Source organism: Petromyzon marinus, chromosome 56, assembly GCF_048934315.1.
Source record: "Petromyzon marinus isolate PM22_M1 ecotype Great Lakes invasive population chromosome 56, UKy_Petmar_22M1.pri1.0, whole genome shotgun sequence".
Lineage (NCBI taxonomy): Eukaryota > Metazoa > Chordata > Hyperoartia > Petromyzontiformes > Petromyzontidae > Petromyzon > Petromyzon marinus.
In genome coordinates, this window is record NC_133722.1 from 5,660,980 (window position 1) to 5,687,061 (window position 26,082).

General features: G+C 56.3%; 1 protein-coding gene across 7 annotated transcripts in view; it reads left to right on the top strand.

Annotated features, from left to right (window-relative positions):
* Positions 1–26,082, top strand: part of LOC116954678 (uncharacterized) — a 51,616-nt gene that overhangs the window by 8,816 nt on the left and 16,718 nt on the right. For 4 of the 7 annotated variants that reach the window (XR_012929684.1, XM_076052503.1, XM_076052505.1 and 1 more), the window contains exons 2-3: positions 13,434–13,666; positions 23,343–23,423. Coding sequence is in view for 6 of the 7 variants with exons in the window: in XM_076052503.1 (XP_075908618.1) it covers positions 13,434–13,666; positions 23,343–23,423 (314 nt within the window). In the remaining variant the exon portion in view is untranslated. The remainder of the gene's footprint in view (positions 1–13,433; positions 13,667–23,342; positions 23,424–26,082) is intronic. The other 3 variants (XM_076052504.1, XM_032975377.2, XM_076052507.1) reach the window with 3 other exon arrangements.

Below are 26,082 nucleotides of genomic sequence, written 5' to 3' on the forward strand. Positions count from 1 at the left end.
CTGCCACTGGCGGAATGTGGATTGGTAGGCCACTCCTGGTTAATGCGCCGTGGTGGACGTCACATAAGGACCCCCCCCTCTGCCCCCACCCTTAGCCCCCCCCCCCTTAGCCCCCCCCCCCCTGCTTCTCTCTCGTGGGTAGTGTCGGTCCGGGGGAAGAGCCGAGCTGCTCTGTTGCGTGCCGGCGTCGCGGTCCGCATTGTTTCTGCCAAAACGACTCGCAAAACGGCGCTTTCGGGGACAAACGGCGGTGGAGTTGGCAAGGTGCCGCCGCTTGTCGGTGATGTTGTCAATGACGTTGGCCGTGGCCGGCAGTGGTTTTCAGGTTCGCCGGATTCGGCGCGTGGTGCCGCTAATCGCTGCGTCCACCGCTCTCCCCACCTCCCCACCCTGACTGATTGACTGACTGACTAACTTCATTGAACCAGGTTTGAACGCTGAGTAGTGATGCAGTGCAATGCAGGGGACTGACTTACACAGGAGGCAAACCCAGTAAACGGAGGAGGAAAAAAAAGTGTGAAAAATAAGAATCTGTGTTTCATATTCTTGGTTCTTTCGGTAAAGTCATGTAGAAGGGAAATAATAAAATAATAAAAATAAACCGATACAATTTATAAAAAAGTGACTTTTAAAAAAAATATTCCTGTGGTTTTCACACCTGATGATGATTGCTTGTGTTGCAGTCGAAACGTCGTGAGAATTTTATTGTTTTATATTTTTATTATTTTGTTTCCCTTCTACGTGACTTTACCGAAAGAACCAAGAATATGAATCCCTGCAGTCACGAAAGCTTTAAATCGAAAAAAATCAAACTGTAAATGTTGTGGATTCACTCTTCAACACACCGGTGGGCTAAAGTGGTGAATTTTTTGTCTTTTGTCAACGTGACACTTTTTTTGCTGATTGGCCGTGTCGGGTGGTGGAGGGTTTACGACACATTTATAAATAACGCGATCTAACCCAAAAACCTTTATTATGAACGAAAAAAATCAAACATACATGCTCTGATTATAATAATACATGCAATGTCTTTAAAACCGATTGGCCTACACCAGAGACGGCAGCCTACCTTATGGCCTAGTCTCACCACCAGTGTCAGACCAGAGAATAACGCCAAAATGTGAACAGCACAAGGACAATGCATCTTACACGCAACAAAGGTAATGCTGAAACGAGCGAGGGAGCAAATCCGAGCTGTTGCCGTCGATACGAATAATAATAATACCCCCTCGAGTGGAGTCATGGTCAAGCACGCTGTACTTGTACTCCAGAGGTCAAAGGGTGCCCATTTCTCAATCCTCCGCCACCACCACCACCACGCGGCACCTCTTTTATCCACACGGCGTTGTAAACGGCCGACTATCGGCAGGTCACGTGCGGTGGGGGTAGTATCGATACCACCACCCCCCCCCCCCTTCACATCTTCCAAGATGTCTGGTCAACGTGGAAGAGTAGACCAAATACCCTCGTGGTGTGGGGGGGGGTGTAGTGAGGTGGGACCCCAGGGCCCATGCGGACCCCCTCCTAGGGGGAGGGGGGGGGGGTGTGCTCTCCTACAGAGGGCCCTTCCACCAGCAGTGGGACAGGGAGAGGAATTGCAGGGCTGCGCCTTTTTTTACTTTGTACGTGCGTGCTACGTTTGGCCGATTTGAGTCCTCGTTGAGAATGTATTTTTGTTTAACTTGGGAGGAAACCCGCAGTGCCCAGAGATAACCCTCGCTCGGAAGAGATAAGGAGATGGGGGCACGACTGTGCGCACACACGTGGTCGGCAACCGTCTTGCTCTACCGCCTCGTGCGTGCTTCTCGTTTTGCGTCTCGTGCACGCCCGAGGCTCTGTCTCCCAACCTTGTCTGGAGAACCCATCGGAGACCTGTCAGTCTATTGTCTGGAGACCCCATCAGAGACCGGTCTATCAGTCTATTGTCTAGAGAACCCATCAGAGACCTGTCAGTCTATTGTCTCGAGACCCCATCAGAGACCGGTCTATCAGTCTATTGTCTAGAGACCGGTCTATCAGTCTATTGTCTAGAGACCCCATCAGAGACCGGCCTGCCAGTCTATTGTCTAGGGACACCATCAGAGACCGGTCTATCAGTCTATTGTCTAGAGACCCCATCAGAGACCGGCCTGCCAGTCTATTGTCTAGGGACGCCATCAGAGACCGGTCTATCAGTCTATTGTCTAGAGACCCCATCAGAGACCGGCCTGCCAGTCTATTGTCTAGAGACCCCATCAGAGACCGGCCTGCCAGTCTATTGTCTGGAGACCCCATCAGAGACCGGTCTGTCAGTCTATTGTCTAGAGACCCCATCAGAGACTGGTCTGTCAGTCTATTGTCTGGAGACCCCATCAGAGACCTGACAGTCTATTGTCTGGAGACCCCATCAGAGACCGGTCTATCAGTCTATTGTCTAGAGACCCCATCAGAGACCGGCCTGCCAGTCTATTGTCTAGAGACACCATCAGAGACCGGCCTGCCAGTCTATTGTCTAGGGACGCCATCAGAGACCGGCCTGCCAGTCTATTGTCTGGAGACCCCATCAGAGACCGGTCTATCAGTCTATTGTCTAGAGACCCCATCAGAGACCGGCCTGCCAGTCTATTGTCTAGGGACGCCATCAGAGACCGGGCTGTCAGTCTATTGTCTAGAGACCCCATCAGAGACCGGCCTGTCAGTCTTATCTGGAGACACCATCAGAGACCGGCCTGCCAGTCTATTGTCTAGGGACGCCATCAGAGACCGGTCTGCCAGTCTATTGTCTAGAGACCCCATTAGAGACCGGCCTGCCAGTCTATTGTCTGGAGACCCCATCAGAGACCGGCCTGCCAGTCTATTGTCTGGAGACCCCATCAGAGACCGGCCTGCCAGTCTATTGTCTGGAGACCCCATCAGAGACCGGCCTGCCAGTCTATTGTCTGGAGACCCCATCAGAGACCGGTCTGCCAGTCTATTGTCTAGAGACCCCATTAGAGACCGGCCTGCCAGTCTATTGTCTGGAGACCCCATCAGAGACCGGTCTGCCAGTCTATTGTCTAGGGACGCCATCAGAGACCGGTCTGCCAGTCTATTGTCTGGAGACCCCATCACTCTGCCAGTCTATTGTCTGGAGACCCCATCACTCTGCCAGTCTCATACCCGAGCTGCCCGACAGTTAAAGTCCAGACGATGACGCCTCCGCGTGAAATGTTTACGAAAGACCGCTGCCGGTAAGCGATGCTCACGGACACAGCCCCCTTGAGGCCGAGTCCATGAGACTCTGGCCTCAGTGCTTTGGTGCGAGCCCTCTGTTGAACTTGCATAGCGCTGTGTCCTCTTCCCCACAGTGCCGCGTGTGGCGAATACTTCTCGTCCCGGTGTTTATTATCTCGCGCTGCGCTCTCGCTTTTGCCGTTGGCTTTGGCATTCCGCGTGGACTGCGAGCAGACATTCCTCGCGACTCGGTGAGGTGCATTTCGTTTGCCCGTGTGCCGCTCTGAAATAAATCGTGGAACCTTGTCCCCTCTGCGCGTGCGCGCGCTTGTGCCGTCTCGGCCTCAAGTGATCAGTGTGTGCAAACTTTGCCACTGGGGACGACGAAGGCAGTCGTGCGTGGCGCCGGCCACCCACCCTCTCGCGTGCTGGCCACCCACCCCCTCGTGTTGCTGCGCCGGCCTTCATAGGTGCTGCCCGCTGACAGGACTTGCCCCAACAGTCTACGAAGGTCATGCGGCGGATCTTTGGCTTTGTTGCACCGCGCCGTGAACCCCGGCGACCCGAGTTCGGTCCCGCCCTCGACCAATCTCCGTATGGCTGCCCGATGGCGGTGTCGAGCGGCAGCTGTACTTGAACATCGAGGTGGCCGATGAGCCGGGTGGTTGCGGAGTCGGGAGTGGCGGGAGTGGGTTTCTGTCTCGGGCACAGAGTTTGCGTTTTCGTGGCCCCCCCCCCGTGGTTTCTGCTCTGGGCGGTGACCGCAGTCGCCGCACACTGCCCGGGGAGAGGTTTTTAATATCCTGTGTGTGAATCGAGTATCCACGTGGCCCATTAACTGTGGTAAATATTTGAACTGGTCCTAGGCCTCCCCTAGGTCATTGGGCGGCTGAAGTGCCACGTGGAGGTGGGAGGGTGGCGGCAGCGGTGGTGGTGGTAGCGGTAGTGGCGGCGGCGGCCAACACCGGTGACGATTATCTGAACCGGTCATGGGCCTCCCTTAGGTCAACTCGGCCTCAAATGAGTACCTGGTGCGGTGTGTAAACATCGCCACAGGGGAGACAAATGCGGCCGGGCGTGGTGCTGGCCACCCCACCCCCCTCGTGTGCCGTTCCGGTCTTCATCGGTGCTCGCTTAACAGCACTTGCTCCCTACAGTCTGTTGAGGCTACACGGGGGTTCTTTGTCTTGTCTATGTGAGTGATGTGCGGCCTGTGTGTGAGAAACCTGTGTCAGTGTTGCGTACCTTTGTGTGCGTACCTTTGTGTGCGTACCTTTGTGTGCGTACCTTTGTGTGCGTACCTTTGTGTGCGTACCTTTGTGTGCGTACCTTTGTGTGCGTACCTTTGTGTGCGTACCTTTGTGTGCGTACCTTTGTGTGCGTACCTTTGTCTGTGTGCATACCTGTGTTTTGAGACCCGCATGTGTGGGATGCGTCTGTGTTTGCGCGCCTGGTGCTGGCCACCTCACCCCGTCGTGTGCCGTGACGGCCTTCGTAGGTGCTCGCCTTAACAGCACTTGCCCCAACAGTCTGTTCAGGCTATACGGGGGGATCTTTGGCGTTGGCGGCGGCTGTGGTGGCGATGGTTTGGTTGGCGGGGAGGCTGTGGGTGGTGGTTGTCCTGGCTTGGGGTTGCCGGCTCGGCAGCGGGAAAGGAATTTGGACGGGCGGTTGGTTCCAGCAAGAAGGGGGCAGCGCCTCCCAATCTGGGGTGGGTGGGGTGAGGGGGCGGAGTGCCGAGGAAGGGAGAGATGGCGCGGGGGATTTTGGGGGGAGATGCGATGGGGGCGAGGGGGGCGAAGGGGGCGATGGGGAGATGGGGTGGGGGGGGAATGATGGGGTGCGGGGGGCGGGGCAGCTGGCAGAGGAGGTCTCGGGGCAGACCCAGGTGCCATGGGTTGCCTGACTGAGATGACTGGCTGATGCACCAATTGTGCCAACTTTCACAGTCTCATCATCCCCATCAAAGGCAAAGATCTACCATATAGCCTTAACAGACTGTTGGGACAAGTGCTGTTAGCGAGTAGCACCTATGAAGGCCGGCACGGCACACGGGGGAGGCTGGCCAACACCGCGCCCGGCCGCCTTTGTCTCCCTCGCGGCGATATTTACTACACACCGCACCGAGTGCTCATTTGAGGCTGAGTTGACCTCGGGGAGGCCCAGCACCGCTGCAGCAGATGATCGTGAACCGGCGTTGGCCGTGAGTGGGAATCGAACTCTGGCCGCCGTGTTCATAGCGCAGTGCGCCAAACGCTCGCTACCCTTCCGCTCCCCACATCATCACCGGCAAACCTCGGTGGGCCTTGCGTGGTCAAATGTCACGAACGATAGCGCAACGAAGCGGCTCATCACTTGGACATTTATAGCGGCCAAATACTGTAAAAGCATGACGTCGATTCTAAATGTGGGGGGGGGGGGGAAACGGATGACCCAGAAAAATCCACGCGGCCATGGGGAGAGATGCAGGCAAGCTCCAAATATACGACGGGCGTGTGAGGGTCAGGATCGAACCCACGACCTCCTGTAGACCAGGCGAGGTAGTTGAGATCTCCTAGCCACCGTGATGATGATGAGAGAGAGACATGCAAACTCCAAATATGCAGCAGCAGGCATGGTTAGGGTCGGGAACGAACCTACGTCCTCCTGTATACCAGGCGATGTAATTAACATCTCACCACGGGAAGACGGACACCGCAAACTCCAAATGTATACAGCAGGTGACAGGGTCGGGATCGAACCCACGAACTCCTGCATACCAGGCGCGGTAGTTAACATCGCCTAGCCACCGTGATGCCAATGAGAGAGAGAGAAATGCAAACTCCAAATACATAATGTATGCGAGGGTCAGAATCGAACCCCCGACCTCCTGCATACCAGGCGAGGTTGTTAACATCTCGGTTTTTGCCGAGCCTGCGGCGACCTCTTGGGGAAGCGAGACGATGGCTGCCAAGAGGGCCGCGCCGCGCTCGCTCGGACGCCACTCCTGCCGCTGGAGAGCGAGAGTGCGAGAGTCGCCACCAAAACCTGGCTGTTACGGCAAACCCGAAATCAACTTGGGCTTGAAGTTTGGAAGCCCCTTGTGTTTTGAGAGCTTCGCGATGGAAATCGCCGTTGTGATCTACACATCGTCCGTGCCTTTCCTTTTAAACGCTTATGTGTGCGTGTTGAAAATATAAACATTTCTAAGTGTGTGTGTGTGGCTTGGTGCGGGGAGCGGTGGGGAGCGGGTTCGCGCACAGTGCTATGAACGCAGCAACCCCAGCACCGATTATCATCGGAACCGGTCTAGAGGCCCCCCCTCCCCTAGATCGACCCGGCCTCAAATGAGTACCCGGGTGTGGTGTGTTAACATCGCCACGAGGGAGACAAAGGCGGCCGGGTTTGGTGTTGGCCACCCCGCACCCGCTCGTGTGCCACAGTGCCGGCCTTCATAGGTGCTACTCGCCAAACAGCACTTGCCCCCGACTGTGTTTGTGGCTACACTGTTGATCTTTGTCTGTTTCTTTATCGGCTGTGGTGTCGTGGTTATGGCACTTAGAAGCCGGTGGCTTGCATCATTGCCAAGTGGAATATAAACCTGGCTCTGAGCTGTTACCAAGGTCGGCCGTGTCTTAAATGCGTACCTGGTGCAATGTATTAAAAAAAAAGCATCGCCACTCGGGACGCAAGGCCCCGTGGCGCTGACAGAAAGTCTACACGATCCGGAGAAAAGTGCGCCGTGTCACGCGGCGTTTGCCGGAGGGGGGGACCGGCTTAAAGGCTGCAATCGGTCCGGCGATTTGCCAAATAAAGACGTTGAAACAAGAGCGGCGTGGTGCTACGTAACGCCACCGCACCACGCAGAGTCTTCGACATTTGTAGTGGCAAGGACGGTACGGTAAAACACGGTGGCTTTTTACAGCGGGACATTAATTTTTTTGCCTCCTTTGTACGTTTCTTTATGGCAATTTCACATCGTAAACACATTAAAAACACACGAAAGAAAACCGCGCACACACACACACGCACAATACCCACAAACATTATGCTATACTAAAATGTGCAACAACAAAAAAAAGCCAATTTTTAAACGACGATGATTATCTTGCGTTTTGAAAATTCCGGCACCCCCCTTCCTTTCCCTCTACCCCCTAAGTCACCACGCACCCCCTTCGTATAACACCTTAACAGCCGATTTACCACCAGCACTTTCCACGAGCGGTGCATCTCGGCTACACGCGGAGGGGGGATCTTCGTGTCTCTGCGCCGTGTGTATGGTCAGCGAAGGCTCCGGTGGGTCACGGCGTGCGCTATAAACCTACACGACCTTGAGTTCAATTCCCCGGCCGCAACCACCCCCCCACCCCCCCCCCACAGTTGATCGAAGATGAATCCGGTGGCTTAGGGGGAGAGGGAAGGAAAGGGGAGTGCCGGAATTTTCAAAACGCAAGATAATTATCGTTTTTTTTTTAAAATAGGCTTTTTTGTTGTTGCAAATGTTTTAGTATAGCATAATGTTTGTGGGTATTGTGCGCGTGTGTGTGTGTGCGGTTTTCTTTTGTGTGTGTGTTTTTAATGCGTTTACGATGTGAAATTGCCATAAATAAACGTACAAAGGAGGCAAAAAAATTAATGTCCCGCTGTAAAAAGTCACCGTGTTTTACCGTACCGTACTTGCCACTACAAATGTCGAAGACTCTGCGTGGTGCGGTGGCGTTACGTAGCACCACGACGCTCTTGTTTCAACGTCTTTATTTGGCAAATCGCCGGACCGATTGCAGCCTTTAAGCCGGTCCCTCCGGCAAACGCCGCGTGACACGGCGCACTTTTCTCCGGATCGTGTATACTTTCTGTCTTTATTGCTGCAGCTATTAGTCATGACAAATGTATACACGCGTGCAGTATTTTCATTGTTTAAGTTGCATGTAGTGTATAATGTACCGTATGTAATATTTGACACTGAATTCCCCAGTTCGGTCCCGGGACCGCTGGATAAGCGATGATCAACTGTATCATCATTGTCAAGTTGTGTGTGTATATGAAGTAGGCTCGTGAAGGACGCTGCTACTGGGTTAGTTGGAGGCAGTCGCCCTCCATGCAACAACGGGAGGCAGAGGAGCGACGCTCACAACAACGAGTGGAGCGTCGGGCGGATAAAATACAGCAAGTTGGCACAGTAGGGGGGGGGGTTACAGCTGGTGGTGCATCTACCGGTCATCTCAGTCAGCCAACCCATGGCACCTGCAGGGTCTGTCTCGAGACCTCCTCCTGCACCTAGCCTGGCACAGTCGGGGGGTACAGCTGGTAGTGCATCTACCGGTCATCTCAGTCAGCCAACCCATGGCACCTGCAGGGTCTGTCCCGAGACCTCCTCATGCACCTAGCCTGGCACAGTAGGGGGTACAGCTGGTGGTGCATCTACCGGTCATCTCACTCAGGCAACCCATGGCACCTGCGGGGTCTGTCCCGTGACCTCCTGTCAGTGAGCCTTTAAAATTCACTTGCTAGTCTCAAAGTGCACCTAGCCTGGCACAGGCACCGTGGTGATGACGCCCACCGCAATTTGGCGGCTGACTGGCGGGCGTTGTTGTTGTTATTGGTCCAGTACATGCCTGTCCTCCGGGGCTTTCCCCCAAGTCGACTCGGCCGAAAACAAGTACAGTCCGTGAACATCAGGTCACGTGGGGTGGGGCAGGGACACGTGGTCTGGTGGGATATTTGTCGGCCACTCCACCTAGCCCCCCTTTCGTGCACCACGCCGGCCTTAATAGGAGAGCGTGGGTGGACCGGGTGGAGGGGGGGGGGTAGTGGTGGTGCACGGCCGTGTGCAGCAGAGGTGGCGTAACGGAGAGCGGTGGCCGCGTGCCGTGCCTCTGCGATGGCCCTGCCTGATAGCGCGCCACGTGTCTGCGCCTGGGCCGTCTGCGTGCCTGCGTGTCGTCTGTCTGCGCGGTTGAAGCTTTCCAGGAAAGTTCGCTGCATTTGCCAGCCACAGCGTCGCTCTGCCGGCCCGCTCGATGTGGGTCATGGGCTGAGTAGCTCTTTCTCCCCACCTCGCTCTCCCCACCTCCCTCCCCTCAATCCCCACCCCCCCTCCCTCCCCTCAATCCCTCCCCCCCTCCCTCAATCCCTCCCCCCCTCCCCTCAATCCCTCCCTCCCCTCAATCCCCCCTCCCTCCCCTCAATCCCTCCCCCCCCTCCCTCCCCTCAATCCCTCCCCCCTCCCCTCACGCAACCCTCGTGGCCCACTGCCAAACGGGGGGTTGGTGGTGGTGGAGGTGTCTGTCTGTGTACGCGTGGTGGTGCTGGTCGTGGCGATGGTGAATCGGTTTGTATATGCGGTGTGGAGGGGGGGTGGTGGTGGTGGTGTGGAGTCAATTTGTGTAGGCGTGGTGGTGGTGGTGGTGTGGTGTTGGTATGCGTTCGCGTGGTGGTGGTTATGGTGGTGATGCGGTGCCGGTTTGCAAATGCGTGGTGGTGGTTGTGGTGGTGGTGGTTGTGGTGTTGGTGCGAGTCTGCATCGCTTTTCTCGCTCCTGCAATGTGAACCGAATGGAGCGGAAACTTGCGTTACATTTTACTATTGGTATAATCTCCATATGTATAAAAGGCAAAGTTGGGGATGTGTGTCTGTTCAAAATGTTTAGCGTACTTCCCGACATGCAACAAACTTGAAATTTGCCATGTGGGTACTTTCCAGACTGTACACCATGCACAAATTATAAAAATACACTTTTTTTTTGGGGGGGGGGGGCTCAATGTCACGTGACCGCCGCATGTGGAAGCGTAACGCATTGTAGTGTAGTGGTTAGCGTGCTGTGTATGTGTCTGTCTGTGTGTGTGTATCTGTGTGTGTCTGTGTGTGAAAGCGTAACGCATTGTAGTGTAGCGGTTAGCGCTACGCTGCGCTACGAACCCGGCGACCCGAGTTCGATTCCCGCTCACGGCCACCACCGGTGACGATTATTTTTACCGGTCCTGGGCCTGCCCTAGGTCGACTCAGCCTCAAACGAGCAACTGGTGTGGTGTGTGAACATCGCGTGGTGGATCCGAGTCCCGGGCGAAGCCGGGTAGTACAGCTAGTAATATATAAATATGAATTCATAACCGTGGAGTGCGTACGCGTGCACACAACCCCCCCCTCCCCCCCTTGCCTTTCCGGCGTGTCGAACAGCGGCGATCGCAACCATACGGCGGTAATCGCTCGCACACTCCGCCCGCCCGGCGCTATAGCGTCAAGAGGATCTTTCGCCGTTACCAAAAAAATAATTCCACAATCCCCGTCACCCGCTGGCCCCTCCCCCCCTCCTCCTCCTCATCCGCCCCCACTCCCCGACGCACGCAACTCGAGTTGCTATGTCCTCTAGCGGTCTTCGAGTGATCGGACTCGCCAGGGAGACTGAGAATTCTGATCCCAGCAAAGCGCGCGCAGAGAGAGGGCCCGGTGTTAGCGCAGTGAGGCTTTGTCGAGAGGATGAGTCTGGCATTGCGGGGAAGTCGGCACGGCAGGCAGTGTACGGCCAAGTGTGGTGTGAAAGAAGTTCTAACATGCGAATGTAGACAAACTGGCAGGCCGGTCCGTGACTGGGTGTTTACACAGTGTACACACAGACCGATCTCTGACTGGGTCTCTAGGCCGGTCTGTGACTGGGTGTTTACACAGTGTGCACACAGACCGATCTCTGACTGGGTCTCTAGGCCGGTATGTGACTGGGTGTTTACACAGTGTACACACAGACCGATCTCTGACTGGGTCTCTAGGCCGGTCTGTGACTGGGTGTTTACACAGTGTACACACAGACCGATCTCTGACTGAGTCTCTAGGCCGGTCTCTGACTGGGTGTTTACACAGTGTACACACAGACCGATCTCTGACTGGGTCTCTAGGCCGGTCTGTGACTGGGTGTTTACACAGTGTACACACAGACCGATCTCTGACTGAGTCTCTAGGCCGGTCTGTGACTGGGTGTTTACACAGTGTACACACAGACCGATCTCTGACTGGGTCTCTATGCCGGTCTGTGACTGGGTGTTTACACAGTGTACACACAGACCGATCTCTGACTGGGTCTCTAGGCCGGTCTGTGACTGGGTGTTTACACAGTGTACACACAGACCGATCTCTGACTGAGTCTCTAGGCCGGTCTGTGACTGGGTGTTTACACAGTGTACACACAGACCGATATATGAATTGGTCTCTAGGCCGGTCTGTGACTGGGCTTTTACAGTGTACACACGGACCGATCTCTGACTGGGTCTCTAGGCCGGCCTGTGACTGGGTGTTTACACAGTGTACACACAGACCGATCTCTGACTGGGTCTCTAGGCCGGTCTGTGACTGGGTGTTTACAGAGTGTACACACAGACCGATCTCTGACTTGGTCTCTAGGCCGGTCTGTGACTAGGTGTTTACACAGTGTACATACAGACCGATCTCTGACTGGGTCTCTAGGCCGGTCTGTGACTGGGTGTTTACACAGTGTACACACAGACCGATCTCTGACTGGGTCTCTAGGCCGGTCTGTGACTGGGTGTTTACACAGTGTACACACAGACCGATCTCTGACTGGGTCTCTAGGCCGGTCTGTGACTGGGTGTTTACACAGTGTACACACAGACCGATCTCTGACTGGGTCTCTAGGCCGGTCTGTGACTGGGTGTTTACACAGTGTACACACAGACCGATCTCTGACTGGCTCTCTAGGCCGGCCTGTGACTGGGTGTTTACACAGTGTACACACAGACCGATCTCTGAATGGGTCTCTAGGCCGGTCTGTGACTGGGTGTTTACACAGTGTACACACAGACCGATCTCTGACTTGGTCTCTAGGCCGGTCCGTGACTGGGTGTTTACACAGTGTACACACAGACCGATCTCTGACTGGGTCTCTAGGCCGGTCTGTGACTGGGTGTTTACACAGTGTACACACAGACCGATCTCTGACTGGGTCTCTAGGCCGGTCTGTGACTGGGTGTTTACACAGTGTACACACAGACCGATCTCTGACTGGGTCTTTAGGCCGGCCTGTGACTGGCTGTTTACACAGTGTGCACACAGACCGATCTCTGACTGGGTCTCTAGGCCGGTCTGTGACTGGGTGTTTACACAGTGTACACACAGACCGATCTCTGACTGGCTCTCTAGGCCGGCCTGTGACTGGGTGTTTACACAGTGTACTCACAGACCGATCTCTGAATGGGTCTCTAGGCCGGTCTGTGACTGGGTGTTTACACAGTGTACACACAGACCGATCTCTGACTTGGTCTCTAGGCCGGTCCGTGACTGGGTGTTTACACAGTGCACACACAGACCGATCTCTGACTTGGTCTCTAGGCCGGTCTGTGACTGGGTGTTTACACAGTGTACACACAGACCGATCTCTGACTGGGTCTCTAGGCCGGTCTGTGACTGGGTGTTTACACAGTGTACACACAGACCGATCTCTGACTGGGTCTCTAGGCCGGTCTGTGACTGGGTGTTTACACAGTGTACACACAGACCGATCTCTGACTGGCTCTCTAGGCCGGTCCGTGACTGGGTGTTTACACAGTGTACACACAGACCGATCTCTGACTGGGTCTCTAGGCCGGTCTGTGACTGGGTGTTTACACAGTGTACACACAGACCGATCTCTGACTGGGTCTCTAAGCCGGCCTGTGACTGGGTGTTTACACAGTGTACACACAGACCGATCTCTGACTGGGTCTCTAGGCCGGTCTGTGACTGGGTGTTTACACAGTGTACATACAGACCGATCTCTGACTGGGTCTCTAAGCCGGCCTGTGACTGGGTTTCTAAACAGGGACTGGTCCACACGTGGGGCTTGGTTTGCGTGCCAGGGAGAATTCGTTTGATTGTTGTGTCCGACCTGAAGTGCGCGCGAAAGAATGCCGACAGAGGTTAACCTGTCGTGTTGGCGCGTCTCCCCTCCACAACACCCTGCCCACGTGCCTCCCCCCGCACCACCCTGCCCACGTGCCTCTCCCTGCAACACCCTTCCCACGTGCCTCTCCCCGCAACACCCTGCCCACGTGCCTCCCCCCGCAACACCGTGCCCACGTGCCTCCCCCCGCACCACCCTGCCCACGTGCCTCTCCCCGCACCACCCTGCCCACGTGCCTCCCCCCGCACCACCCTGCCCACGTGCCTCTCCCCGCACCACCCTGCCCACGTGCCCGCCCCCGCACAAACCGTGCTCTCGCCGAGTATTTCCATAACGCGTTCCCCCGCTGTTGCCGTATCTCCGCGCACCCCGACAGCAGCAGCAGCAGCAGCAGCAGGAGGAGAGCGCCAGCGCGTGGCGCGCACGAGCTCCTCCCCCTCCGTGGGGGGCCCCGCCCGCCGGGCCGGGGCTGGCGGCGGGGGCGGCTGCCCGGCGCCGCTGGACGCCATCGCGGGGGCTTACCTGACGGGCCAGTGGCCGCGCGACCACCACCACCACCACCACCCTCCTCACTCCGCCGCTCCGGCCGTGCGGGACAAGGCCACCCAGGTGAGGGCGGCGCAGCGGCGCTGGTCTCCTCCCGGGACGCCGCGGGCGCGGGGGAGTGCCGCTGGTTTCAAAAAGCTCTGACCCTCCGTGATGCTGGCAGTGGGCCCGGGGGCTGCCGGGACAGTGGGCGGGGCTAGTTGTACAGTGGGCGTGGCTATGTGCAAGTGGGCGGGGTTTGCAATGGCGGCAGTCGGGCGGGTGGGGGTGGGGTGGTCCCTCTCAGAGCTGCGGTCACGTTGTGGCGCAGCGGTGGAACCAGCAGCGGTGCAGCGGTGGGTCAGATGCACAATTTCGAACACATTTCAGACTCTTAAACGATTTCTCCTCCTCCCTTATCTTGCGCCAGTGAGACCGTCGCGTCTCGAGGGCTCTTTACCTTGTCCACGTGAATTTCTGTTGCTGTTTGGGGAGGCGGGGGAGAGAGGTGGGGGCGGGGACGCGGTCAGTGGGGGGGGTGCCGTTGTGGCTAGGAGATGTTGACTACCTCGCCTGGTGTACAGGAGGTCGTGGGTTCGATCCCGACCCTGACCCCTGCTGTATATGTAGAGTGTGTGTGTCTCTCTCATCATCATCATCATCACGGTGGCTAGGAGATGTTAACTACCTCGCCTGGTGTACAGGAGGTCGTGGGTTCGATCCCAACCCTGACCCCTGCTGTATATGTAGAGTGTGTGTGTGTCTCTCTCTCATCATCATCACTGTGGCTATGAGATGTTGACTACCTCGCCTGGTGTACAGGAGGTCGTGGGTTCGATCCCGACCCTGACCCCTGCTGTATATGTAGAGTGTGTGTGTGTCTCTCTCTCATCATCATCACGGTGGCTAGGAGATGTTAACTACCTCGCCTGGTGTACAGGAGGTCGTGGGTTCGATCCCAACCCTGACCCCTGCTGTATATGTAGAGTGTGTGTGTGTCTCTCTCTCATCATCATCACGGTGGCTAGGAGATGTTAACTACCTCGCCTGGTATACAGGAGGTCGTGGGTTCGATCCCGATCCTGACCCCTGCTGTATATTTGGAGTTTGTGTGTCTCTCTCTCATCATCATCACGGTGGCTAGGAGATGTTAACTACCTCGCCTGGTATACAGGAGGTCGTGGGTTCGATCCCGACCCTGACCCCTGCTGTATATGTAGAGTGTGTGTGTGTGTCTCTCTCTCATCATCATCACGGTGGCTAGGAGATGTTAACTACCTCGCCTGGTACACAGGAGGTCGTGGGTTCGATCCCGACCCTGACGACGCCTGCTGCTGTATATTTGGCTTCCGCGTGTTCACTCTCTCCCCGTGGTTGCGAAGATTTTTCTGCGGTGTCCTCCGGTTATTTTCCCCTCCCATATTTAGTGTCAACGTCAACGCGTTCAAAGTCATTTGCCTGCTATAAAGGTTTCCGCAGGGGGCACGCAAGGGGAGGACAGGACGGGGGGGGGGGGGTGAAGGCTGCGTGCGAAGGGATGGCTTGGGGGGCGGGGGGGGGTGACTTGGAGTGCAAGTGAGATGAGTCAAAGTCCCTCTCTCACAGCTGTGACTGCAAAGGAGCGAGCGGGGCAGATGGAGTTATCAAACTTTTTTTTTGCGGGATGAATTTGCGGAGAGGGGGCCCCTCAAGAGTGCCGCCCCCCCCCCGTCTTGGATCCGCGGGGGCACAACGGCGCGCGGAAGTGACCCCCTCGGTGATGGAGCGCGACGAACACAAAGCGCAGCAGAAATTCCCTGCCGCCTCCGTTTTTCTGTTTCTGTGCCACGCTCTCTCCCTCTGTCTGTGCCACGCTCTCTCTCTCTCTCTCGCTATCTCCCTCTGTCTCTGTACCACGCTCTCTCTCTCTCGCTATCTCCCTCTGCCACGCTCTCTCTCTCTCGCTATCTCCCTCTGTGTCTGTGCCACACTCTCTCTCTCTCGCTATCTCCCTCTGTCTCTGTGCCACGCTCTCTTTCTCTCTCGCTATCTCTCTCTGTCCCCGTGCCACGCTCTCTCTCGCTATCTCCCTCTGTCTGTGCCACGCTCTCTCTCGCTATCTCTCCTTGCTGTGCGCGGGCGGTGGCGCAGTGGTTAGCTCGCTGGGTGATGATCGGGGCGAGGTTGTTTGTGCTTTCCACCGCAGTCCTGCTGCTGCTTTCCCACACGGCCGTCCAGAATGGGGGGGGGAGGGGGATTGAGGGACCTCCATCCCTGGGCCCCCCAGGAGGAAACTGCTTCCCACATTTCACCTCAATAAGCGAAAACTAGTTACAATTTTTTTTCATTTTACCAGGTAAGGCCCAACTGAGCTGTATGGCAATTTTTCAGAAGTGACCTGGCCGTCACAAATGAAAGCTCAACGAAGTGGTTTATCGTCGTAATCGTGTGGAAGTTGACTGCAGCCAAATACTATTTTAAAAAAAGCGTGACGTCGATTCTAAATCTAGAGGGGAAAAACCGGAGGACCCAGAGTAAAATCCACGCGACCACTGGGAGAGAGAGAGAGAGGCACACAAACTCCAAATATACAGCAGCAGGCGTCAGGGTCGGGATCAAACCCATGACCTCCTGCATACCAGGCGAGGTAGTTAACATCTCCTAGCGAACCGTGATGATGATGAGAGACACCGCAAACTCCAAATATGCAGCAGCAGGCGTCAGGGTCGGGATCGAACCCACGACCTCCTGCATACCAGGCGAGGGAGATGACATCTCCTAGCCACCGTGATGATGATGAGAGACACCGCAAACTCCAAATATGCAGCAGCAGGCGTCAGGGTCGGGATCGAACCCACGACCTCCTGCATACCAGGCGAGGGAGATGACATCTCCTAGCCACCGTGATGATGATGAGAGACACCGCAAACTCCAAATATGCAGCAGCAGGCGTCAGGGTCGGGATCGAACCCACGACCTCCTGCATACCAGGCGAGGGAGATGACATCTCCTAGCCACCGCGGTGTGCCCCAAGACGGAGGCACAGAACGACTTGGCGTGGCCTCGTGCCTCTCGCCGCGGCGTTTCCCCTCCCTCCGCGGTCCGTGTCTGCGTGTGGGATTATTACGTAAGCACTTGACCCTCCACCCCCCCCCCCCCACTCCACCACCACCAGCCCCCCCTTACAGGGCGTTGCTCGCTGTGGAAAGACAAAGCGCCCTTTGAGCACGGCCGCTTAATTCTCTCCAAAAATCCGGCAGCTGGGAGGCACGGGGGGTGTTGTGTCGTGGTGTAAACGCAACTGCCGCTACCGCGCTGATCGGAGGTGCGGGCGGGCCGTGCGGAGGGGGCGGGGGGCGGGGGGGGGGAAGGACAACCAACTTGACGCGCACGAAGCAGTTCAAGAAATGAGAGTTGGGTCGAGATGATGTGAAAGGTGCGTGACTCTGGCGACTTGCTTGCCGCTTGCGTGGGCGTCCGGCTCGAAAGCCAAAGAGCCACGAGTTCGGATCCCGATCGGGGGGCGGGGGTAGGGGCTGGGGGGAGGTAGGGGCTGGGGGGGGGCATTGCATAAGAACGAGCAGAAGAAGGCATCGCCACGTGTCCAACCGTCACATTGCCGCCCTGATAGATTAACCACCCTCACCGCACCCAGTGCAGCGTGTGTGTGGCACGCCTGTCCGTGTGTGTGTGTGTGTGTGGCACGCCTGTCCGTGTGTGTGTGTGTGGCACGCCTGTCCGTGTGTGTGTGTGGCACGCCTGTCCGTGTGTGTGTGTGTGTGTGGTACGCCTGTCCGTGTGTGTGTGGTACGCCTGTCCGTGTGTGTGTGGTACGCCTGTCCGTGTGTGTGGCACGCCTGTCCGTGTGTGTGTGTGTGGCACGCCTGTCCGTGTGTGTATGTGTGTGGCACGCCTGTCCGTGTGTGTGTGTGTGTGGCACGCCTGTCCGTGTGTGTGTGTGTGTGTGGCACGCCTGTCCGTGTGTGTGTGTGTGTGGCACGCCTGTCCGTGTGTGTGTGTGTGTGGCACGCCTGTCCGTGTGTGTGTGTGTGTGGCACGCCTGTCCGTGTGTGTGTGTGTGGCACGCCTGTCCGTGTGTGTGTGTGTGTGGCACGCCTGTCCGTGTGTGTGTGTGTGTGGCACGCCTGTCCGTGTGTGTGTGTGTGTGGCACGCCTGTCCGTGTGTGTGTGTGTGTGGCACGCCTGTCCGTGTGTGTGTGTGTGGCACGCCTGTCCGTGTGTGTGTGTGTGTGTGGCACGCCTGTCCGTGTGTGTGTGTGTGGCACGCCTGTCCGTGTGTGTGTGTGTGTGGCACGCCTGTCCGTGTGTGTGTGTGTGTGGCACGCCTGTCCGTGTGTGTGTGGCACGCCTGTCCGTGTGTGTGTGTGTGTGGCACGCCTGTCCGTGTGTGTGTGTGGCACGCCTGTCCATGTGTGTGTGTGTGGCACGCCTGTCCGTGTGTGTGTGTGTGGCACGCCTGTCCGTGTGTGTGTGTGTGGCACGCCTGTCCGTGTGTGTGTGTGTGGCACGCCTGTCCGTGTGTGTGTGTGGCACGCCTGTCCGTGTGCGTGTGTGTGTGTGTGGCACGCCTGTCCGTGTGCGTGTGTGTGTGTGTGGCACGCCTGTCCGTGTGTGTGTGTGTGGCACGCCTGTCCGTGTGTGTGTGTGTGGCACGCCTGTCCCGTGTGTGTGTGTGTGGCACGCCTGTCCCGTGTGTGTGTGTGTGGCACGCCTGTCCGTGTGTGTGTGTGTGTGTGGCACGCCTGTCCGTGTGTGTGTGTGTGGCACGCCTGTCCATGTGTGTGTGTGTGTGGCACGCCTGTCCGTGTGTGTGTGTGTGGCACGCCTGTCCCGTGTGTGTGTGTGTGTGGCACGCCTGTCCGTGTGTGTGTGTGTGTGGCACGCCTGTCCGTGTGTGTGTGTGTGTGGCACGCCTGTCCGTGTGTGTGTGTGTGTGTGGCACGCCTGTCCCGTGTGTGTGTGTGGCACGCCTGTCCCGTGTGTGTGTGTGTGGCACGCCTGTCCGTGTGTGTGTGTGTGGCACGCCTGTCCGTGTGTGTGTGTGTGGCACGCCTGTCCGTGTGTGTGTGTGTGGCACGCCTGTCCGTGTGTGTGTGTGTGGCACGCCTGTCCGTGTGTGTGTGTGTGTGGCACGCCTGTCCGTGTGTGTGTGTGTGGCACGCCTGTCCGTGTGTGTGTGTGTGTGGCACGCCTGTCCGTGTGTGTGTGTGTGTGGCACGCCTGTCCGTGTGTGTGTGTGTGTGGCACGCCTGTCCATGTGTGTGTGTGTGTGTGGCACGCCTGTCCGTGTGTGTGTGTGTGTGGCACGCCTGTCCGTGTGTGTGTGTGGCACGCCTGTCCATGTGTGTGTGTGGTATAGCGGTGGCGTACCGGTTAGCGCGCTGCGTTAAGGACCCGCGACCCGAGTTCGGTTCCCGCTCACTTCCAACACCGGTGACGATTATCGGTAGCTGTCCTGGGACTCTCCTAGGTCTACTCGGCCTCAAATGACTCTCTGGTGCAGTATGTAAACATCGCCCCTGGGGAGACAAAGGCGGTCGGGCGTGGTGCTGGCCACACCCACCCCCTCGTGTGCCGTGCCGGCCTTCATAGGTGCTGCTCGCTAACAGCACTTGCCCCAACAGTCTGTTACGGGCTACACGGGGGATCTGTGTGTTTGGTTTTGCTGTATTTTCCTGTAGATGTTTAGAGATCGGATCTCTCTGCATATCTCCTGCGTCTTATTTATACGTTCGACTTGCTAGGGGCGCGACGGTGGTGATGTTAACTTCCTTGACTGGTATGCAGGAGGTCATGAGTTCGACCCCGATCCTGATGCCAGCTGTATATTTGGAGTATGCGTGTGTCGCTCTCCCTCTCTCTCCCCGTTGTCGCGTGGATTTTTCTCCCGGGTCCTGCGGTTTTTCCCTCCACATTTTAAAATCGGCGTCACGCGTTTCAGAGTATTTGGCTGCTGCTATAAATGTCCACGGGACGACAAGCCGCTTCATTGAGCCGTCGTTTGTGATGGCCAGGTCGCTTACCTGGTGAAATTAAGCAAATGCAGAAACCTTGGATTGCGAGCATAATTCGTTCCGGAAACGTGTTTGTAATCCAAAGCGCTCGTATATCAAAGCGCTCGTGTATCAGTTGTGATCACGTGACGCTCGGCAGTACAAAGCGTCTACGTGCACTACTCGTATTGCAAGAAGACCCTCGCTCGTTTATCAAATTAATATTTATTTACGAATGTTTGCTCGTCTTGCAAAACACTCGCAGACCAAGTGACCCGCAATCCAAGGTCTTACTGTGGTATGAAATTGAAATAAATGGTTTATATATCCGACAATGGAACTCTACCACCGAGTCGGAAGTCGGTGACCGCTGGAGCGGAGCTACTAAGTGAGACGATTGTTTCGGATTGACGTCGCACGCGCGCCGGGTGGGCACCTGGCGCCATCGGTCGTCCTTCATCGTCGCCATCGTCACGGTCATCGTCATCGTCGTCGTGACGGCCGTCCACGTCACACCGACACGCCGTGGAAACGCTCTGAAAATTCCCCCCCACCCACCCCCCCCTCCCCCCAAAAAAAATATATTGATCTGAAATCATCCGTAAAACTCCATAAAATTTGCAATCGGAAACTCGCCCGCTTCGGTTTTTAACGTCGCTGAAATGTGAAGATGATTGTGCGGAGCGAGAGAGAGGGGGGGAGAGTAATTAGCCGGCGTGGGGGGGTGGTCACGGGGTCACGGGGTCACGTTGTCACGGCGGCTTTGCCGTCGCTCTGCTCGTCCGGTGGCGGAGTGCCGGCCCACCGTCGCGCCGTTCAATCGGCGGCTCGTCGGTCTCGGTCGCTCCGGCAACGGTGCCGGCGGCGGGCCCCGCCGGTTTCGCCGCGGTGCTAACGAGCACCGGGGGGGGCGGAGGGGCGGGGTTCACAATGGCCGTGTCACCAGAGACGTAGGTGCTTAACAATCCTGGTCTCGGCCTCCGCTCTCTCTCTCTCGAGAGAGATGTCTCTAAAAATAAGGATCAAGGCACAGCCCCACACTCGTCTGCTCGCGCTGCGTGCTGCCTGCAATGTCCCGGGGGGGTGGGTATGCGAGGTGATTTATAAATGTTGTGAAATTCTAGATCGTGTGCGTGTGAGTCGTTTGTGAAGATTCACGTACTGTATGAATGCGCCAATACAAAATAACTATTCACAATAAAGGTTTTTGGGTTGGATCGCGGAAGTATAAATGTGTCGTAACCCCTCCACCACCCGACACAGCCAATTAGTAAGGGATTTGTCATGTAAACAAAACGCCCAGTAGTTACTAGTATAGTGTAATGTAGTGTGTAGTGTACTAAAGCCCACCGGTGTGTTGGAGAGTAAATCCACAAACTTTATAATTTGGGTATCGTGATGTTTCGCTGGTAATTACATCCAGCATCATCGGCCGATTTGCCTTGCTGATTGGCCGTGTCGGGTGGTGGAGGGTTACGACACAACATTTACACTCTCGTGATCTCACCCAAAAACCTTGACTACGAATAATATTGGTCGCGAAAGCCTGCGCTACGTTGTTACACATAAAATAACTACGATACAATTTAAATCTATTTGATAACTTTGCACGCTATATGAGACATTTTCTAAACTCGCTCGTCGTTAGCATTGTGGTGGCTGACCAAGAGTTGCCGGCAAGTGCGAGAAAATTACGTCACGTGCGCAGAGCGTCCGTTGACTTTATTTTGTTTTGCTTTTAAATTGGCTTGCAGTTTGCTAGCAGGCGGGTAGGGGGATACCTCACAATGGACAATTGGCTTGAAAATGTCCACGTTCATTATTATCCGTCAATTTCTTTCTCAGAACCATGTTGGGGTCAGGCAACGGGGTTGGTGGTGGTGGTGGAGGAGGGGTAGGGGTGGTGGTGGAGGAGGGGTGGGGGTGGTGGTGGAGGAGGGGTGGTGGTGGGGGTGGTGGAGGAGAGGTGGTGGGGGTTGTGGTGGAGGAGATGGGGTGGGGGTGGTGGTGGAGGAGGGGTGGGGGTGGTGATGGTGGTGGAGGAGGGAGTGGTGGTGGTGGCGTTGGAGGGGTTGAGAGAACCGCTGGGGTAGAGAGCTGCTTCCCTCCATCCCTGGAGTGGTGCGGTGGTCGGCAAGTCTCAACACGCCCGGGGAAGGAGGGAGGGCGTCTCTCTCGAGAGAGAGAGGGGGGTGGGTGTGGACCATACCCACGCTTTACCCCACCGCGTGAGTGGTCGGGTCGCGGTTTTAATGCCCCGTGAATCGTGTAGGGCGTGGAGGTCACGTGACCTCGGCAGCCACTGGAGGCGCTGTGATGAGTGCCTCCGATTAATAAAATAAATAAATGTGACACGCATGAAACGCCACGCTAAATGTCCGGCGTTACGTAACGCGCGCACGTGCACCACCTGCCGTTGACGCGACATGCAAATAAGGCTCGCCGCCCGGAACGTCGGCCTTTGTACGATTTGCCATCTTGGGGAACGCGCGCTGTGTGTGAGATTGGTGGCCGAAAGCAAGCCCCCCCCCCCCCTGTGATGAGTGCCTCCTGTGCACAGGGGGGGGGGGGGGGGGGCTTGCGGTTGGTTCCTGACGTCGGGAGAGCGTCCGGATCGTTTGTGGTCGTACTTCCCCGCCGGGGTCGCGAGGCTTGACGGGCTGAAATTTAGAAATTTAACCTCGGGCGACCCGAGGTTAAATTGCACTTCGCCCTTCTCCCCCCCCCCCCACCACCAACGCTACGTCTCACAAGGTCGTGCATCAACAAGCGCCGTGGGGCGAGCAGCTTCCCGCACCGACCGGCTGCACATTTGGCAGCAGACCCCGGACTCCTGTCTCTGTCTCCATCTCATCTCGCTCTCGTATCTCTCTCTCTCTCTCTCTGTGTTCCTCGTCACCCGTGTCGTGAGACGACTCGGGCTGAACGATTTGGGGGGAAATGTCTAATTGCGATTTTTCTGACAGATGTTGCGATTTCATTTGCGATTGACTTTTTAAAAAAAAATTGAAGCTTCAGTTAAAATATTCCCTGTGTAATTGAACTGCTCAATATATTCTAATGCAAGGATGAGAACTTAAAAGACATGAATTGCTTCCAACATGGATTTATTAAAATGTGTTCTATTTCAATAAAAAAATCAACCATAGAACAATTGTTAAGTTAAATAAAGAAAGTTATAATAATTAAAAAAAAATAACAATTCCAATAAGACAATAATAGGACTCTTCGAATCGCGAAAAAAATCGCAGCCTTTGCGATTTGCTGCTAATCGCATTGTTTCAAATTGCGATTTTTTTTTTTCGTTTTGAAATCGATGAATCGTTCGGACCTGGAGCCTACACGCGACCGACTCCATCCGCCGGAGCGGCCGCGCCGTGCGTGCAACGCCACGTGCATCGATAGCGTGACGGAGGGCGGCGGCCGATGAGCGTCTTGAAATCGCTGGCTCCCGCGAGTCTCTCTCTCGCTCTCTTTTGTTCCGGTGCTACCGCTCGCTTCTGCAGGTCGCGTGGAAGTGGCCGCAGCCCCGCGCTGTCTACCCCCACACACATACACACACACACAGAATCGGAATAAACGAAACTCGTTATTTATTTATCCTGGAGAAATCCTCGTGAGCTCTCCAAGCTCGTTTTCGCAGATGGCCAGTTAACGGTGGGGTGGGGGGGGGAGGAGGGCGTGGTGGGGTCAGAAAGTGGTGGCGGTGGCGTAACCCCTCCCCCCGCCCGCCCCCACGCCGTGCGTCTGCCTGCGTCCGCGTGCAGACCCCGAGGGCCTGGGCGGACGAGAGCTGGGACCCACACCGCAAAGCTCCCCTGTGGGAGAGCAATGAGCAGCGCAAGGAGGTGAGGCCGGGCGGGCGGGCAGGGGTGTGGGCACGCACCTACCTACTCACCTGCCCACCTACCTACCTACTCACCTGCCCACCTACCTACTCACCTGCCCACCTACCTACTCACCTGCCCACCTACCTACTCACCTGTCCACCTACCTACTCACCTGCCCACCTACCTACTCACCAGCCCGCCTACCTACTCACCTGCCCACCTACCTACTCGCCTGCCCACCTAGCTACTCACCAGCCCACCTACCTACTCACCTGCCCACCTACCTACTCACCTGCCCACCTACCTACTCACCTGTCCACCTACCTACTCACCTGCCCACCTACCTACTCACCTGCCCGCCTACCTACTCACCTGTCCACCTACCTACTCACCTGCCCACCTACCTACTCACCTGTCCACCTACCTACTCACCTGCCCACCTACCTACTCACCTGTCCACCTACCTACTCACCTGCCCACCTACCTACTCACCTGCCCACCTACCTACTCACCTGCCCGCCTACCTACTCACCTGTCCACCTACCTACTCACCTGTCCACCTACCTTCTCACCTGCCCACCTACCAACTCACCTGCCCACCTACCTACTCACCAGCCCACCTACCAACTCACCTGCCCACCTACCTACTCACCTGTCCACCTACCTACTCACCTGCCCACCTACCTACTCACCTGCCCACCTACCTACTCACCTGTCCACCTACCTACTCACCTGCCCACCTACCTACTCACCTGCCCACCTACCTACTCACCTGCCCACCTACCTACTCACCTGCCCACCTACCTACTCACCTGCCCACCTACCTACTCACCTGCCCACCTACCCACTCACCTGCCCACCTACCTACTCACCTGCCCACCTACCTACTCACCTGCCCACCTACCTACTCACCTGCCCACCTACCTACTCACCTGCCCACCTACCTACTCACCTACCTACTCACCTGCCCACCTACCCACTCACCTGCCCACCTACCCACTCACCTGCCCACCTACCTACTCACCTGCCCACCTACCTACTCACCTGCCCACCTACCTACTCACCTGTCCACCTACCTACTCACCTGTATACACACACCTAGCTGTCACATGCGATTCTGCAGCCGTCTGGAACGCTCTTCCTTCCGATTATTATGAAGCCACTGGAGCTATGCACTATTAAATCATCGTCTAGATCAGGGGTGGGGAACGTCCGTGTAAGGCACCGTGAAATAATTTTGGTCTCTGGCCCTGCCAAGGCAACCGCAGGCGGGACTCGAAATTCAATAACAGGCACATTTTTAAGTTGCTAATTTTGTATGGCCCGCGAATGATGTTATACATATCCAAATTGGCCCTTGGCAGAAAAAAGGTTCCCCACCCCTGGTCTAGATTGAAAGCTCATTTCTTTAGAACTGTCTTTGCGCTTTAGTTTGTCCTTCCCCCGCACCTCCGATTTAGCACGGCTCGCTAAGTACGGTGCGAAAGAAGTAATACATACATAACACCTATGTACTTACCTGCCCACATTGCTACCTGCCCACACACACATATATAACCCTTGAGCTGTCTTCTCACCCAGTACTTGCGTTTGTGCCGGCTACACACCTATCAAAGCTAACTACCCACCTACCTACCTTCACACCAGCCCACATACCAACTTGCCCACATACGCATTCACCTGCCTACCGAGTCACCAACTCACGTACCCACCAGCCTGCTTACAGTAACAACCTACCCAGCTTCCAACCGACCCTACCCACTCGCCTACGTGCACACCTACCTACCCACTCGCTCACCTACATACACACCTTCCTACCCACTCGCCTACAACACACCTTCCTACTCACTCGCTCACCTACATACGCACCTTCCTACCCACTCGCTTACAACACACCTACCCACTCGCTCACCTACATACGCACCTTCCTACCCACTCGCTCACCTACATACGCACCTTCCTACCCACTCGCCTAAAACACACCTACCTACCCACTCGCTCACCTACATACGCACCTTCCTACCCACTCGCCTACAACACACCTACCCACTCCCTCACCTACATACTCACCTTCCTACCCACTCGCTCACCTACATACGCGCCTTCCTACCCACTCGCCTACAACACACCTTCTTACCCACTCGCTCACCTACAACACGACGACCTACGCACTCGCTCATATAAAGCAGAGGTGGATCTTTGCCGTAGGTGGTGAGTGTAGGGTGGGGAGTGTGGTGCGTGTGGATGCTGAATGTAGTCGTTGTGCATGGTGAGTTGCGTCTAGACGGTGAGCATCGTGGTTTTTCCCGATGGTTAGTGGCATGTGTATATACGTGGGTAGTATGGTGTGCGTATGGGGTGAGTGGGGAGCGGTGGTGTAGCGGTCTACGCTGCGCTACGAACCTGGCGACCCGGGTTCGATTCCCGCTCACGGCCAACACCAGTGACGATTATCTGAACCGGTCCTAGGCCTGACTTAGGTCGACTGTGTAAACATCGCCACTCGGGAGACAAAGGCGGTCGGGCGTGTTGCTGGCCACCCCACCCCCGTGCCGGCCTTCATAGGTCCTGCTCGCTAACAGCACTTGCCCCAAACAGTCTGTTAAGGCTATACCGGGGATCTTTGAACTTTGTGTATGGGGTGAGTGGTGCATGAAGGTGCCGAATGTGGTTGCTG